The sequence below is a fragment of the Sus scrofa genome, chromosome 16 (assembly GCF_000003025.6).
Source record: "Sus scrofa isolate TJ Tabasco breed Duroc chromosome 16, Sscrofa11.1, whole genome shotgun sequence".
NCBI classification, from domain to species: domain Eukaryota; kingdom Metazoa; phylum Chordata; class Mammalia; order Artiodactyla; family Suidae; genus Sus; species Sus scrofa.
This window is the reverse complement of record NC_010458.4, coordinates 47859824-47877453: the sequence shown is the minus strand read 5'-3', so window position 1 is coordinate 47877453 and position 17630 is coordinate 47859824. Positions and strand designations below refer to the sequence as shown.

Below are 17630 nucleotides of genomic sequence, written 5' to 3'. Positions count from 1 at the left end.
GCGAGGCCAGGGATTGAACCCGTAACCTCATGGTTCCTAGTCGGATTCGTTTCCACTGCACCATGATGGGAACTCCTCCTTAACATTGTTAAGATGGCAACATCTGCTCTACAGACTCTACAGATTCAGTGCAATCCCAATAAGAATCTCAGCTGATGTCTTTGTAGAAACTGACAAGTTGATTTTAAAGTTCATTTGGAGGAGTTCCCCCTGTGGCCCACAGGATTGGTGGCATCTTTGGAGTGCTGGGGTGCAAGTTCAATCCCCAGCCCTGCACAGTGGGTTTAAGGATCTGGCAAGGCCACAGCTGTGGCAGAGGTCACAACGGCGGCTTGGATCTGATCCCTGGCCCAGAACTCCATCATAAGCCTCAGGGCAGTCCAAAAAGAAATTCATTTGGAATTGCAAGGGACCCACAACAGCCAAAACAACCTTAAAAACGGAATAAAATAGTATGACTTGTACTTTCCAATTCCAAAACTTATTACGAAACAATGGTAATAAACAGAGCCTCACCAGCATAAAGACAGACAAATAAATCACTGGAATAGAATCAGAAGTATAAACATCTACAGCCAACTATTTTTTTTTTTTTTAGAGCCGTACTGGAGGCATATGGAGGTTCCCAGGCTAGGGGTCAAATTGGAGCTGTGGCCGCAGGCCTACACCAGAGCCACAGCAATGCCAGATATGAGCTGCGCCTGAGACCTACACCACAGCTTACGGCAACGCCAGATCCTCAACCCACCAAGTGAGGCCAGGGATTGAGCCTGAGTCATCACGGATGCTAGTCAGGTTCACTAACCACTGAGCCATGACAAGAACTCCCAATAGCCAACTACTTTTTGACAAGGATTAAAAAAAAACAAAAAAAACAAAAAAAAACAACAATGTGGAATAATAGTTTTTTCAAATAAATGGTGCAACAACTTGGATCGTCAAATGCAAATGAATGAAGTGGGACTCTAACCTTACACTGAATTAAAAACTAATTCAAAATGGGAGTTACCGTCATGGCGCAATGGAAACAATCCAACTAGGAACCATGAGGTTGCAGGTTCCATCCCTGGCCTCACTCAGTAGGTTAAGGATCTGGCATTGTCACGAGCTGTGGTGTAGGTCCAAGACGCGGCTCGGATCCTGTGTTGCTGCTGCTGTGGCTCTGGTGTAAGCCGGTGGCTACAGCTCCGACTAGACCCCTAGCCTGGGAACCTCCATATGCCATAGGTGCAGCCCTAGAAAAGACCAAAAAAAAAAAAAAAGCAATTAAATATATTTTAAATAATTTATATTCAGTATATATTTAATGCATCAGAATTTTAACCTAAGTTTATCAAGATTTTAAGAGCTATTCCCTCACACAAAAAAATCAATGTTTTTCGAGTCAAATATATCTATGAATTATTCAATGGTTTCTACCATTCATACTCTAGAAATGGAAGAATAATTTCTATCATACTAGCTAAGAATGTGCATAAACTTAAAGCTTCCGTAATAAACTTTCAGTCTTTTGCTAGTAAACAAAGCATTAAAGACAAAATATATTAAAATGGATGCTTACGACTGATGATGCATTCAAATTTTCTTCTTGTTTCATCTCCTGAGTAGTCACATCTGCGTTTGAGAGTTGATGTTCAACAACAGCTATGCATCCTACATCTGGGACATTCACGGTTATTTCAAGCTATGAAAATGAGAAGTTTCATTATTTCGTTTTAGCATACTATCACAGAAAAACGAATCATAAATGTTAAACTGAAGAAATAATTCACATTCATACACTATTACAAAAATGAAGTACAGTAATTCTTTTTTTTTTTTTTTTTGGTCTTTTTGCCTTTTCTAGGTGCGCTTCCCATGGCATGTGGAGGTTCCCAGGCTAGGGGTCTAATCAGAGCTATAGCTGCCGGCCTACGCCAGAGCCACAGCAATGCAGGATCTGAGCCGAGTCTGCAACCTACACCACAGCTCACAGCAACGCCGGATCCTTAACCCATTGAGCAAGGCCAGGATTGAACCCGCAACCTCATGGTTCCTAGTTGGACTCGTTAACCACTGCGCCACAACGAGAACTCCGGAAGTACAGTAATTCTTAAAGTGAGTGATAACAGCTTGGCAAAAGTGAAGATTTTTGAGGGGCTTATGATTCTTACCAACAGCAATCAAAATTTCTAGAGTTAACCTTCTTAGTATCTAGCATTTCACTTTCCATTATCCCCACTTTGTCCCTACTTTCCCATAATTTCTCTCATTAGTCTATCAACATTTATGGAATATTTCCTAGAAACTAGAGGGACTACAGGTACAAAGCTCAGTACGACAAGTTTGGTTCCCACCTTCAAGGAACTCACAATCTAAGAAAAAAAGACATGTAATCAACTAACTACACACTGTCTCAAGTACTATAACAGACATGAGTTGAAACTACTTAAAAAGATTTATCGGGAGTTCCCGTCGTGGCGCAGTGGTTAACGAATCCGACTAGGAACCATGAGGTCGCGGGTTCGGTCCCTGCCCTTGCTCAGTGGGTTAACGATCCGGCGTTGCCGTGAGCTGTGGTGTAGGTCGCAGACGCGGCTCGGATCCCGCGTTGCTGTGGCTCTGGCGTAGGCCGGTGGCTACAGCTCCGATTCAACCCCTAGCCTGGGAACCTCCATATGCCGCGGGAGCGGCCCAAGAAATAGCAACAACAACAACAACAACAACAACAGACAAAAAGACAAAAGACAAAAAAAAAAAAAAAAAAAAAAGATTTATCGGCGTTCCCGTCGTGGCGCAGTGGTTAACGAATCCGACTAGGAACCTGAGGCTGCGGGTTCGATCCCCGGCCTTGCTCAGTGGGTTAACGATCCGGCGTTGCCGTGAGCTGTGGTGTAGGTTGCAGACGCGGCTCGGATCCCGAGTTGCTGTGGCTCTGGCGTAGGCCAGTGGCTACAGCTCCGATTCAATCCCTAGCCTGGGAACCTCCATATGCCTCGGGAGCGGCCCAAGAAATAGCAACAATAACAACACCAACAAAGACAAAAGACAAAAAAAAAAAAAAAAAAAAAAAGATTTATCACATACATGACCCACCAAGGCAACTACCCCTCTCCCACAACCCAAAAACCTGTATGATTCTTGATAGCCATGGCAGGCAATGGCCATGTAAAATAATGGTTTCACTCACATTTATTCTTCGTTTAGTAATCATTTCAAAGATCCCTAAAATCTGGGCTCTATTTATCCCTTAGACTATGAAAAAGGCAATCTAGCTCCTATCCCCTTATTAGCATTAGATAAGTATAAAAGACAGTGATTCAGGAAGTTTCCACTGTGGTGCAGTGGGTTAAGGATCTGGCATTCCTGCAGCTGAGGCATAGGTCACAGCTGCAGCTCAGATTTGATTCCTAGCCTGGGAAATGCCTATGCCAAAGCTGTGGCCATTAAAAAAAAAAAAAAAAAAAAAAAAAGACTGATTCAGCAGAAATTGAGCAGAGTCAAGTTTACAAATCTGCCTTTAGGATATACTGATTATAGTAACATCTCTGTGTTCTGTGTCTGTTTCCTGGGAATGGGTGGATAATGGAAATATTCTAAGTAATTAAATGTTGGTTCTGTAAGCACTATACAGTTTCAAAGCTTTACATTCTTTTTTGGCTGTGCCTGTGGCATGTGGAAGTTGCCAGGCCAGGGATCAAACCCACGACACAGCAACAACCAAAGCTGCTGTGGCAACACCACCAGATCCTTAACCCATTGTGCCACAAGATAACTCCTCAAAACTTTGTCTTTTTAACAGTTTATTGAGATATAATTTACATTCCATACGATTCACCCGAAGTAAACTGGATAATTCAATGTTTTCTGGAATAAGCACATCTATGTGCAATCGTCATACCATAGTTACTTTGAGAATATTTTCATCACTTCAAAACAGAAACTTCATACCCACTCCATTAACCCTCATCTCCAAATCCCTAAGCAACCACTAATCTACCTTCTGTCTCTACAGATTTTCCTATTTTAGACATTTCATATAAATAGGTGCATATAATTTGTGATTTTTTGGTAACTGGTTTCTTTCACTTAGCATAATGTTTTCAAGGTTTCAAGGTTCATGCTGAAGTATATATCAATATTTCATATCCCTTTATGATTTAATAATATGCCATTGCATTTCAGTGCCTTTTTTTTTTTTTTTGGCCGGGCCCTTGGCATGTGGAAATTCCCAGGCCATGGATCAAAGCCCCACCACAGCAATAACCAGAGCCACAGCAGTGACAATACTGGATCCTTAACCTGGTGAGCCATCAGAACTCCTTCAACGCTTTTTAAAGGAAACATTTTCTAACATGTGACAAACTGCCCTGCCTTAGTAAACTGGTTATTAGGAATATAACTTAAACTTTCCTTGCTCAGTTATTATGATCAATGCTACTTAAGAAGGCAGTCTGTATTTTTTTTTTTGTCTTTTTTGTTGTTGTTGTTGTTGTTATTGTTGCTATTTCTTGGGCCGCTCCCACGGCATATGGAGGTTCCCAGGCTAGGGGTTGAATCGGAGCTGTAGCCACCGGCCTACACCAGAGCCACAGCAACGCGGGATCCGAGCCGCGTCTGCGACCTACACCACAGCTCACGGCAACGCCGGATCGTTAACCCACTGAGCAAGGGCAGGGACCGAACCCGCACCTCATGGTTCCTAGTCGGATTCGTTAACCACTGCGCCACGACGGGAACTCCGGCAGTCTGTATTAATTCAGGGATACACCCAAGAATCTAATTTTCAGAAGTCAATTTCTGGTATTAGCTTTCACTAGCAACCTGTCTTTCACGCAAAGAAATCTGTAAAATACAAAACATACAGCTTAGTGAATTTTCATGCAGTGGTAACTGTCCTTGCACAAAATTAACTTCCCTTTTGCATTTTCTTGATTTCATCTAACATTTAAATTCACTATCTTTCTGAAATTTAATTACAAGAAACAAGTTCATTTTTATTTAGCTTCAACCATTCCAACTACCTTTATAACATCTAATGGTATCATTAACAATGAATAAATAAAGAGGGGCTTGGACTCCCATTCATAAATGTAAATCTACAGACTGAACAATCCATTGGTTCTGGGTTAACGTCACATTACTTGAATTGTTTCATGTTTCTTTCTTCTTTTGTTATCACTACTACTATTTCAGTTAACTCTAGATTCTGTTTCAGATGGCTCAGAAACTATCATCAATACACAACTGATTCAGATGTGATGCTCTGTAAGCCAAATAAGTTACTGAAAATTGAGTCAGAAAAAAAAACTTTAAAGTTACATAGTTAGATTACTAGACCAAGAGGCAAAAGAGTAATGAGCTTTCACAATAAAGTTAGGTTGAAGTAATATGTTCCTCTACCTCACATCTATTAGGATGGCTACTACCAAAAAAAAAAAAAACAAAAACACAAGCATTGGTAAGGATGTAGATAAATCGGAACCCTTTACACTACTGATGGGAATGTATTTTTGTTTTGTTTTTTTGGCCACATCTGCACAATGTGGAAATTCTCAAGCCAGGGATCAAATCCACGCCACAGCAGCAACCCAAGGCACTGCAGTGACAACACTAGATCCTTAACCTGCAGAGCCATAAGAGAACTCCCAATGGGAATGTAAAATGATATAGCTGCTATGGAAAACAGTATGGCATTTGCTTAATAAATCAAAAATAGATTTACAATGTACTATATGATCCAGCAATTCTACTTCTAGAACTAAGAGCAGGGATTAGAAGAATGGAGCATTATTTGGCCTTGAGAACAAATTGACACATACTTTATAGATGAACCTTAAAAACATTATGCCGAGTGAAATAATCCAGTCAGAAAAAGGACAAATACTGTTAGATTACACTTACATGAGAGACCTAGAGTAAGTGGTTGCCAAGGCTAGAGAGGAGGGAGTAAAAGGAACTATTGTTTAACAGTATAGTTTTCATTTTACAAGATGAAAAATGTGTTGTGGATGGATGCACTTTATGCCACCAAACTATATGCTTAAAAATGGCTAAGATGGTATATAGTCTGTTATGTGTATTTTACCCTTCAACCTTTTCGTTCTCTTTTTCTTTACTTTTTTTTTGGTCTTTATAGGCCCGCACTCGCAGCATATGGAAGTTCCCAGGCTAGGGGTCGAATGAGAGCTGCAGCTGCCACCCACACCACAGCCACAGCAATGCCAGATCTGAGCCATGTCTATGGCCTACACCACAGCCCATGGCAACAACGGATCCTTAACCCTTAACCAACCCTTGGTTGGTAGAAAAGGCAGAAGGGATGGAGTCCTGCCGTGGCTCAGTGGTGACGAACCTGACTGAGCAAGGCCAGGGATCGAATCCATGTCCTCATGGATGCTAGTCAGGTTCGTCACCACTGAGCCACGACAGGAGCTCCATCCCTTCTACCTTTTCTACCAACCAAAGCTCAACCTGAGACAGCCACAAACACCTGCCAAAGTTTTTTTGGTTTGTTTTAAATTAACCAGAAGGTAGACAGGCAGCCTCCAGATACAAGTGAAATCAGATTTCTCTCAGTATTGTTATTCGGAGTACCTTTTGCTGGGGTCAGACTGAGTAAATACAGGAGATCATACAAGCATACTTCCTACTGATTTCTTAGGCTATACACCAGGCCCCAAACAAATTACTCTAATAATCTTCAAATCCTAATAATCACTAAGAGAAGAAACAATGACTCACTAAAAGAAAAAAACAAGTAAGACAAAGTTTTAAGGATTTAACACTCAAACTACCTCTTCCATGGTTTCCTCAATTTGGGTAGGAACAGGTTCAGGAGATCTCAGACCAACAGGGACAAACACTGGGGCTTTGTTTACTTCTTCTGGAGCAAGATGATAGCTTTCTTCTTCATAGTCAGACTCAAAGTCTTCAGCATCATCCTCGTCTTCTTCCTGGGAAGCCCTAAGCGTCACAAGCACAGCCTTGGGAGCTCTAGGTTCCTTTTTAGAGGTCTTACTCCGAACTCGTTTTGATCCACGGCCTCTGGTGACGTTTGGTTTGACCCTGCGATGTATTCTCCTCTCACTATGATCTGTCTCACACTCAGAGGCAGAAGAGAGAGCTGTTCTTCGATCCAGGGCAATTCTAGAGTGATTTGACTCTTTCGGCAGTTGTGGAAACCTGGATGTTTAATCAAAAAAACAACATAGTCATTACATACTCAAAGGTAATATTAATGAAAGAGTAAAATCCCAGGAGTTCCTGTTGTGGCTCAGCAGAAACGAATCCGACTAGTATCCATGAGGATTCGGATTCGATCCCTGGCCTCGGTCAGTGGGTTAAGGATCCATTGCCGTGAGATGCAGTTTAGGTCACAGATGTGGCTCAGATCTGGCTTTGCTGTGGTTGTGGCATAGGCCAGTGGCTGCAGCTCTGATTCAAACACTAGCCTGGGAACCTCCATATGCTGCGGGGGCAGCCCTAAAAAGACAAAATAACTGTTTTTTAGCTTTTTTTTAGTTAGAAAAAAAAAAAAAAAGGAAGAAAGGAATTTACTATTACTACTACTTATAGTTTCTCATTCAGAGTTAATTCTGAGTTATCTACCTACAAATTTTTCATAGTAAATTTTTAAATTGGGGCTATTTTTTTCTCCTTGCTATTTAAGTGGTGATGAAATACAAGACTGGAAATTATTAGAAGAAAAAGGGATAAAGAAATAAATACAGGGCCAATAAATACAGAATATAAGATCATAAAGTGATGCCAGATTATCCTATTGGGTAAAAAGATTAGTTTAAAAGAAAAAAAGGAGAAGCAGGAAACCCATCAGAACAGTTTTTTTTTTTTTGTTTTTTTTTTTAAGAACTTAGTGTCCTGTGAGTTCCTGTCGTGGCTCGGTGGTTAACGAATCTGACTAGGAACCATGAGGTGGCGGGTTCGATCCCTGGCCTTGCTCAGTGGGTTAACGATCCGGCGTTGCCGTGAGCTGTGGTGAGGGTTGCAGACGCAGCTCGGATCCCGAATTGCTGTGGCTCTGGTGTTGGCCAGTAGCTACATCTCTGATTAGACCCCTAGCCTGGGAACCTCCATATGCTATAGAAGTGGCCCTAGAAAAGGCAGAAAGACAAAAAAAAAAAAAAAAAAAAAACAAAAAAAAAACAAAAAAGACTTAGTGTCCTTTCCATTTTCTTTCTTTCTTTTTTTTTTTTTTTTTTTTAACTTTATAGGGCTACACTTGCGGCATATGGAAGTTCCAAGCTAGAGGTCAAATTGGAGCTGCAGGTGCTGGCCTACACCACAGCCACAGCAACACGGCATCCAAACTGTATCTCTGACCTAAACCGCAGCTCATGGCAACTCCAGATCCTTAACCTACAGAGTGAGGCTAAGGATCGAACCTGTGTCCTCATGGATACGTCTGATTCATTTCTGTTGCACCCTAACTGGAATGACTCCCTTCCACATTCCTTGAAAACTATGGAAGAAGGGTACCCTTCACTTGTCTCCATTCAAATTACCACCCCAATCATTTAGGTAATACACACCACTCTTTGGTCAGGATTCAGCTCAAGTCTAATATACTCAATACCCAGAAATTTTAAAGGAAAGAAAAATCTCCCTGAGAAGATAAGAAGAAAAGTAAATTTGAGTAAATAAAAATCAAAATGGAAAAGAAACAGATCAACCAATAAAAACAATCTACACATTACTCAGATGTTAACAAAACATCTTTGTAGCCTACCAATATGTTAAGGTAGGCCATTCATAAAGAAAAAGTTATTTTTATTTCCTAATCTGAAAGTGTTAAATAAAACTTTACCTTGTTGGTTTACTGAGATATTGCTCTTCAACAGCTGAACACCCAGAATCATCCCCTACGGTTTTCTCTCCAACACTTTGTGATGGACCAGCTTCTGACTGAGCATCTTTTTTTGCCAAACCAGTCTCCTGGGAACCTACAGAATCTTTTCTTGCTGAAACCTTCAGAGATGTCAGAGACTCAGCCTTTTCCTTAAATTTAAGAAGAAACAGCTATTATTACCATGAAAATAAACTATACAGTAATTTGGTTTGGTAGTTTGGTTTAAAGCACTAAGCTTACACATGTACACAAGTGAATGGTTTCTAAACTTCTATAATATTGGAAAGTCAATCCACTTCCATGAAAATAATTATAGTACAAAAGGCCAAACTATGTATTTTTTAATGTTTTCCTTCACGATACTGACAAAATAGAGCCCACTCATTTTTTTCAAACTTACTTTTTGAAGAAACTGGGTGTCAGAATCTCCATGCTGCAGCAAATTATCTTCTGGCTTCCTTGCCTCACTTTGATCTGCTCTGTCTTTTTCTATGCTTGATTCCTCTTTCCTAGCATGTGCTCTTCCCAAATTTGGCTTAGGCTTTTGGAATTGCCTTCTTATCATTCGTGGTGGACTAGGAACATACGTTTTACGTTCTTGTCTAGAATGAAATACAAATCATGCTGAAGAACCCAAATCAGAATTCCTGTGAATGTAACTGATGTTAAATAAGTTTGAGCACAAACCAATCCTATGTTCAAGGACTATATATAAATAGGCTAGAAAACTAAGCATATAAAAGGAAACCACACATGCTTATACAAAAGAACATAAAAGCTTTTATAACTTCCATTCTCTATATAGCCTAGAGAACGGTTTCACAATATTAACTTTTTTTTTTTTTATTTCCATTCATTGACTCTGGTGTGCAGTTTCATGCTACTTTACGTAATTTTCAGAAATATAACTAGATACGAAACAAAAATGCCAGTTGCTGATGATGAATTCCATAATGGCACTTTAAAAAATGCCTTCAACTGGGTTCTGAAGCATGAACAAATATACAACGGTCATAACAACTTTGGTTCTTCTGGTTCATGAGCAGGCTTGAAATCTAGTCTATCGTCCCACTACATGCCTATTAACTAAGAGAAAAGGGTATATTGATAGCCAGTGTCATAAGGATCTCATTATAACTCATCTGCAAATCAGAGAGAAACAAGGTTTTAATAACCAATACAGTAGCCATAGGTCCCAAGGCAACTAGAACAGATCCCGTAAGGTTTCCTGGGAAATATTTAGTAACCGGCAAAGATCCAAATTGGAAAGTTTAAAACTGGAGTTCCCATCATGGCTCAGTGGTTAATGAAACTGACTGGCATCCATGAGGTCGCAGGTTCAATCCCTGGCCTTGCTCAGTGGGTTAAGGATCCAGTGTTGCCATGAGCTATGGTGTAGGTCACAAATTCGGCTAGGATCCCGCGTTGCTGAGGCCGTGGTGTAGGCTGGCAGCTATAGTTCCGATTGGACCCCTGGCCTGGGAACCTCCACATGCCCTAAAAAGAGAGAAAGCTAAAAAAAAAAAAAAAAAAAAAAAAGAGAGATAGTTTAAAACTAATATAGTGAGTTCCCATCATGGCTCAGTGGTAAAGAACTGGACTAGTATCCATGAGGATGCAGGTTCGATCTCTGGCCTTGCTCAGTGGGTTAAGGATCTGGAATTGCCGTGAGCTATGATGTAGGTCATAGACGCGGTTCAGATCCTGTGATGCTGTGGCTGTGGTTTAAGGTCAGCAGCTGCAGCTCCGATTCAACTCCTAGCCTGGGAACTTCCATGTGCTGTGGGTGTGGCCCTAAAATTAAGAAATAAAAAAAAAAAAAAAAGAATCTGGATATTTATAAAGAATAACTGGGTATATAAGTATTCATCATGAGTCCTCTGAAAGATCTAGTATTAAAGACTAACCTTAAGTAACATTCCTAATAAATTACCTAGAAGGAAATAGTTAGTTATATTTTCCAAATTTTCCAATCCTACAAAGTTCTTTCAGCAATGAAACACCAAGGAAATTCACAGTAGTTTCTAATAAGGTTATGATGCTAATACATTCCAGTGCAAGTTAATGCACTGGGGAAAATAAGCTACATTTAACATAAGTATAAGCTAATTTCAATCAAGTGTGATTCCACAAAGGTGCTTAAGAATAAAATATATATACAAACTTAATGTGTTAATGAGGTTAAAAGGGTTAAGAAACTGCTGGACTCGGGAATTTCCATTGTGGCTCAGTGGTAATGAACCCAACTAGTATCCATGAGGATGTGGGTTCAATCCCTGGCCTCACTCACTGAGTTAAGGATCCAATATTGCCATGAGCTATGGTGTAGGTCACAGACTCAGTTTGGAATCTGCACTGCTGTGGCTGTGGCCAGCAGGAACAGCTCCGATTTGACCCCTAGCCTGGGAACCTCCACATGCTGCAGTGTGTGGCCCTAAAAACCAAAAAAAGAAAGAAAAAGAAACTGCTGGACCTAAGAATAAGCCAACTTTAAAACTTCACAGAGGTTTAACAGAAGTGACACTCAAAACTGGCCATGAAGAATGAGAAGGACTCCTCCCTGGTCTACTTGACAGCAGAAACATGACTCATTTCTCACTTGCTTGGCACAAGGCAACACCTAGGAATCTTACGAACTGAGTAAAGACAAACTGAATTTTAAAAAAACTGAGGTGAAATAAATTAATAAATAAAACTACATAAAACATACACTCTGAAGAAAGAAGCTGTTATGATAAAACTAACAGCTGGAATAAATTTCATACACCAGAAAAGATTAAAAAAGGGATGAGTGGGTAACAGGTTTCCACAGAGGAATCTGAAAGTTACCATCTTACTTGTTAAAAGATGGGAAGGCTGAGCATAAAATCTCTTGAAACATGTAAAGTTTCTTTCGGGAAGTTCTGCCTATATAACTGTAGGAGTCTGCTAGTCTGAAAGTCTTAAATCCTAAAGACGAAAGTTTAAAGACTAAATTGCCAATGTTATTTTGAGCAAGCCATTTAAATCCTCTAGATCTAGTCAGTCAATTATCAATGACAGTACTAGGAAAGGCTGACCTCAAAGGTCACTAGACTTTAAGGCTCATTTCAAGTAAAAACCAAAATCCTTACAATGGTCTTACATAATCTGCACTGCTCCCCACTCAGCCTTTGCTTGTCATAAATCTACTACTCTTCCTCTTTCCCTCTGTTTCACAGTGGCCTCTTTACTGTCCCTCAAACATGTTTTTGCCTTGAGTGTTTTTCAGCTGCTGTTCCTCCTTCCCCAAAACATGCCTTGACTTGTTCCTTCACTTCTTGTAGGTCTTCTTTCCAAGGGGACCTTTGCAATGAAGCATTCGTTGATCACTGCTAATTAAAACTAAAGACTGGGCTTAGTCTTAAAAGAAAAACAGTATGAAAACAAGACACACATATACACACATAAAGGGAAAGAAAGGAAATGACAGAAATTCATACTAAAAAAGGAAAAACTTCATACAAGAAATCTGCCTAAATGAAAGCAGACTGTTTAAAGTCAAGCAAAGTCAACATCATTGCTTGTTCAGATAGATAGATGACACAATGCCCCAATTCTATTCCTATGGCTTCACAGAGGGTGAAAAAAGGATACAGTAACATCTCTTTTGCACTGCCCCAAAACAAAGTTAATTCTATATAATTAAAGGAAACGGGAGTGTTCAAAGTCAATTTATAAGTGCTGAAGACATTCTAGAAGAAAATTAATACACACTTCACTAGAATATATGGAGTAATAAATTAAAATTAGATGGACCATGAAATTATACCAGAAAAGGAAAGAATTTTTAATTTTTCCTTACACACTAAAAAAGAAATGAACACACTCTAATTTAATATCATCAATAATAAAGCAGATTTCAAGTAATAAATAAAAGTGGTAGTGCTAAAATATCTTCAACCTCCTAGCATCTCATTTAAAAAATATTATTCCTATCATTTGGAATGGGACACAACCCATAAGAACAGCACAAAGAAAGTACTTTATAGCATTTCCTGTTCAATAATTTTATCAGTAGGTTATAAATTTCTAAAGATAGAAAGAACTTAAGAACTTTTACTACAGAAGTTTAGCTTTAAAATAAAAAAGGATGCTTGTCAAACTTCTCAGAGAAACTACAAATTAAGAGAACACCAGTCATTATAACTGAATCACTTTTTGTACAGCAGAAATTACCATAAAATCCCAAATCACTATACTTCAATAAAACTTTAAAAAGTGAAAAAAAAGAAAACACCAATCACGCAATTCTTTTTGTGAAAAGCAGATTCAAAATGTTCTAGTTTGAGAGTTCCTGTCGTGGCTCAGTGGAAACGAATCCAACTGGTATTCATCTGTGAGGATGCGAGTTCAATCCCTGCCTCATTCAGCAGGTCAGGAATCTGGCGTTGCCATGAACCATGGTGTAGGCCGCAGACAAGGCTCATAGGACATGTTGCTGTGGCTATGGTGCAGGCTGGCAGCTGCAGCTCTGATTCACCCTATATCCTGGGAACTTCCATATGCCCAGAGTGCGGCCCTAAAAAAGCAAAAAAAAAAAAAAAAGTTCTAGTTTCATAATTACTTTTTTCTTTCATAGAACGTACTAAAGGTGAAACTACATACAACCAATTATTCAAATATCCAATTTTTTTTTTTTTTTTTTTTTTGTCTTTTTTGTTGTTGCTATTTCTTGGGCCGCTCCCGCGGCATATGGAGGTTCCCAGGCTAGGGGTCCAATCGGAGCTGTAGCCACCGGCCTACACCAGAGCCACAGCAACGCGGGATCCGAGCCGAGTCTGCAACCTACACCACAGCTCACGGCAACGCCGGATCGTTAACCCACTGAGCAAGGGCAGGGACCGAACCCGCAACCTCATGGTTCCTAGTCGTATTCGTTAACCACTGCGCCACGACGGGAACTCCCAAATATCCAATTTTTATCTTTGAAAAGTTTTACGCTTTTCTGATTAAAAGCAAACTCACCTTGTCTTTTCATCTAAAGCATTTACTTCATTAAGATGAAGGTTTTCTAAAAGAACCACGTGACTCTGATTTTCACCCGTTCTGCCTTCTGAACCTTTGGCAGATACAACTTCAATTTCACACGTTCTGCCTTCTGAAACTTTGGAGGATACAACTTCAATTTCAGGTGCAATTTGAGAATTTGGCTGAAATGACAAAACCATATTAGTTTTTATTTTTCCTTTTTAGGGCCACACCCTCGGCATATGGAGGCTCCCAGGCTAGGGATCGATTTGGATCTATCCCTACACCGTCAGCCTACACTGAAGCCACAGCAACTAAGAATCCGATCCACGTCTGCGACCTACACCACAGCTTACGGCAATGCTGGATCCTTAACCCACTGAACAAGGCCGTCGACTGAACCCAAATCCTCATGGATCCTAGTTGGGTTTGTTAACTGAAGGGAACTCCAGTTTTGTAATTTTTCAACAGAACACACCTCCTAAAGTGTTTCAATAATGAAGAAAGATATTTATTTTTTAAAAAATGAAGCCTCAAACTTGAGTATGCATTATCCATGTTCTGCTGCCCAAAACAAAACTGCCTATTTCACAAAGTTTCAAAGATTACTGCAATAATATGTTTACACAATGTTTTAAAAACTGTTAAAATTTTCAAACTGAAAATCTGTTAGAACCCTCCTCCCTAAAAGGTCAATGGGTTGAGGTTTTTTTTTTTTTAATGTGGGGGGTGGTTGAAATAAAGATTACAATCACTTTATTTTAAATGTAGATTTTCCCTTGGTAGAGAAAAGGAAGACAGAAAAACAAGATCTATTGAAATGGGCATTAAACTACCTAGATTTGATTCTATATCAAAAGATTCCTCAATAAGAGACTGGTTAAACTGTCATTCACAATAGTAGAACATTACACAGAAGTTAAAAATGATGGATCTCAAAATGTGGTACATATATACAATGGACTACTCAGCTATAAGAAATAACAAAAAAATGCCGCCATTTACAACAACACAGAGATTATTATACTAAGTGAAGTCAGAAGGAGAAAGACAAATATCATATGATACCATTTACAAGTGGAATCTAAAATATGACACAAATGAACCTATCTACAAAACAGAAACAGACTCACAGACATAGAGAACAGACTGTGGTTGCCAAGGGAGAAGGGTAAGGGAGTAGGATGGACTGGGAGTTTGGGGTTAGCAGATGTTGGCTCTTACACATGGAAGGGATAAACAACAAGGTCCTACTGTACAGCAGAGAGAACTATATCAAAAAAAAAAAAAGATATATATGTCCATATTTCTTGACATGGAAAGTCAAGTATCAGTAATAACTGAAAAACTGTAAGTCACAAGATAACATGTATACAATGATTTTATTATTTAAATGTACATAAGTATGCACATATGCATGCATGGAGATATACCTAGAAAGATATGTCAAAAGGTTTTCAGGGAGTTCCCGTCGTGGCGCAGTAGTTAACGAACCCGACTAGGAACCATGAGGTTGCGGGTGCGGTCCCTGGCCTTGCTCAGTGGGTTAAGGATCCGGTGTTGCCATGAGCTGTGGTGTAGGCCGGCGGCTACGGCTACGATTAGACCCCTAGCCTGGGATCCTCCATATGCCCAGGTGCGGCCCTAGAAAAGACGAAAAGAAAAAAAGGCTACTTCAGAGTGGTGAGACTTGGGATAATTATTACATTATTTTGTATTGATTAAACATTTTCACAATGAATAGGTTCATTAGTTAGAGGAGGAAAACGTCTATTTTCATTAAAAAAAAAAAAAAAAAAAAATCCACAGTGGAGTTCCCTGCGGCCTAGTGGTTTAGGATTACACTGTTGTGGCTTGGGTTCAATACCTGACCTGGGAACTTCTGTGTGATGTAGGCATTGCCAAAAAAAATAAATAAATAAAAATAAAAAAATCCACAATGGTAAATCTGAAACAAAACTAGATATGTTATGTATTCATTGCATAAAGTAAGTATCAGATGCCTATATTTTAAGCTAAGTCTGAGCTACCATTTGATATTTTAATATGCATTTAAAGGTTTGATTTAATTACACAGCAATAACTCACCACAGTCAGGAATTCCTTTTTAGTTTCATCTTTTTGTAGTGTCCCTTCCTCCTTATTTGTTTCTTTAGCTTCACTTTTTTCTATTACTTGCCTCTGTCCAACCCTTCTTAAGTTTGGTCTGGGTCTCTGAAGTCGGCCCCGTACTGGTGGAACAGTTTGGACAGCACTTTCTCGTTCCAAAGTGTTTATGTCATGAGTCCTAGAAGAGGGACCAGGAAAAAAGAAAGAAAGCTTGATTGTAAAAAGATGAAAACTACTGTAAAAAATACAAAATTTGAATCTAATAAACTCCCTGTAAAAATATTTTGTACATTAAAGGAAAATTAAATTACTTTCTGATCATATCTTAATTTATTTAAAAAAACTATTTCAATTCTCTAAAGGTAATGACCTTGGAGTTCACGTGGTGGCTCAGCGGAAATGAATCTGACTAGTATCCATGAGGACGCCAGTTCGACCCCTGGCCTTGCTCAGCTGGTTAAGGATCTGGCGTTACCATGAGCTATGGTATAGGTCACAGACATGGCTTGGATCTGGCGTTGCTGCGGCTGTGGCGTAGGCCAGCAACTGCAGCTCCAATTCTACCCCTAGCATGGGAATCTCCATATGCCGCAGGTTTGGCCCTAAAAGGACCAAAAAAAAAAAAAAAAAAAAAAAAAAAACTTATATGAGGCACCTACAATACTCAAATTCATAGTAACAAAAGGACAATGACAGCAATGATGGCTGTGAGGGACTGAAGGAAGAGGGGAATGGGGAGTTACTGTTTCATGGGTAGAGAGCTTCGGTTTGGGAAGAACAGTGTTCTGGAGATGGGGATGATGGTACACAACAACGTGAATGTACTTAATGCCACTACACTGTACACCTGAAAATGGTTAAAAGAGTCAATTTTATGTTATATGTATCTTAGTACAATTTTTGAAAATGTAATGAATACATACTTTAAATACATGTGTTTTTTAAATGCACTGCTTTGTATAAGATCTTTTTTTTTGATAGGCAAGAAACAGATTTATTAAGATAGGACACTTGTGAGAGATGCAAGCAGGCAGGCCAGGAGGGTCTGTGCTTTATTGAAGATCTTAAGCAGCTAACAGTGAATTATACGCAGGCAAGTGTTAAAAGTGTTGAACTCAATCTGACTTTCTATTCTAGGCAGTCTGACATATGAATAAAAATAAGCCAAGTTTTCTTGATATTCACATCTTTTAAAAAATGATTAACACGTTTTTAAAAATGAGGAAATATTTGAAAGAACTCTATTTTAGATTTTTTAAAAAACTATCAAGGTTTACCCAATAGAGACAACTAATTCCTTTCCCTGGGCTTGTGTAGACTGAGACTCCTCTTTAGGTTCATGAGAACTTGAAGGTGAAAGCTCCTTTTCAGTCTGTCCATGTGGTAATATCACAGTCTCCTCTTGACTATGATCTGATTTATCTTTCTCTCTTGATGTCATCAGGGAAGCCACATCCTAGAAGGCAGATTAAAAAAATTTCATCAAAGATTGGTAAAAGTATAGAGATAAGAGGAACTTTAATAAACTGCCAGAGGAATAAACTGATAGTCTTTGTAGACAATAGGGGAGTATTAGTTAAAAATGATAAACCTTAGCAATTCTAACTTCTAAAAATACGCCTTATGGGAGTGCCCATTGTTGCTCAGCAGGTTATAAACCTGACTAGCATCCATGAGGATTCGA

At 39.3% G+C, this 17630-nt stretch overlaps 1 protein-coding gene across 3 annotated transcripts in view; it reads right to left on the bottom strand.

Moving 5' to 3' along the window:
• BDP1 (B double prime 1, subunit of RNA polymerase III transcription initiation factor IIIB) overlaps window positions 1–17630 on the bottom strand; it is a 108241-nt gene that overhangs the window by 32060 nt on the left and 58551 nt on the right. For all 3 annotated transcript variants that reach the window (XR_002339791.1, XM_005672526.3, XM_005672527.3), the window contains exons 20-26: window positions 17224–17402; window positions 15926–16124; window positions 13835–14019; window positions 9249–9450; window positions 8807–8997; window positions 6777–7164; window positions 1562–1684 (exon numbers count right to left, since the gene is read on the bottom strand). Coding sequence is in view for 2 of the 3 variants with exons in the window: in XM_005672526.3 (XP_005672583.2) it covers window positions 1562–1684; window positions 6777–7164; window positions 8807–8997; window positions 9249–9450; window positions 13835–14019; window positions 15926–16124; window positions 17224–17402 (1467 nt within the window). In the remaining variant the exon portion in view is untranslated. The remainder of the gene's footprint in view (window positions 1–1561; window positions 1685–6776; window positions 7165–8806; window positions 8998–9248; window positions 9451–13834; window positions 14020–15925; window positions 16125–17223; window positions 17403–17630) is intronic.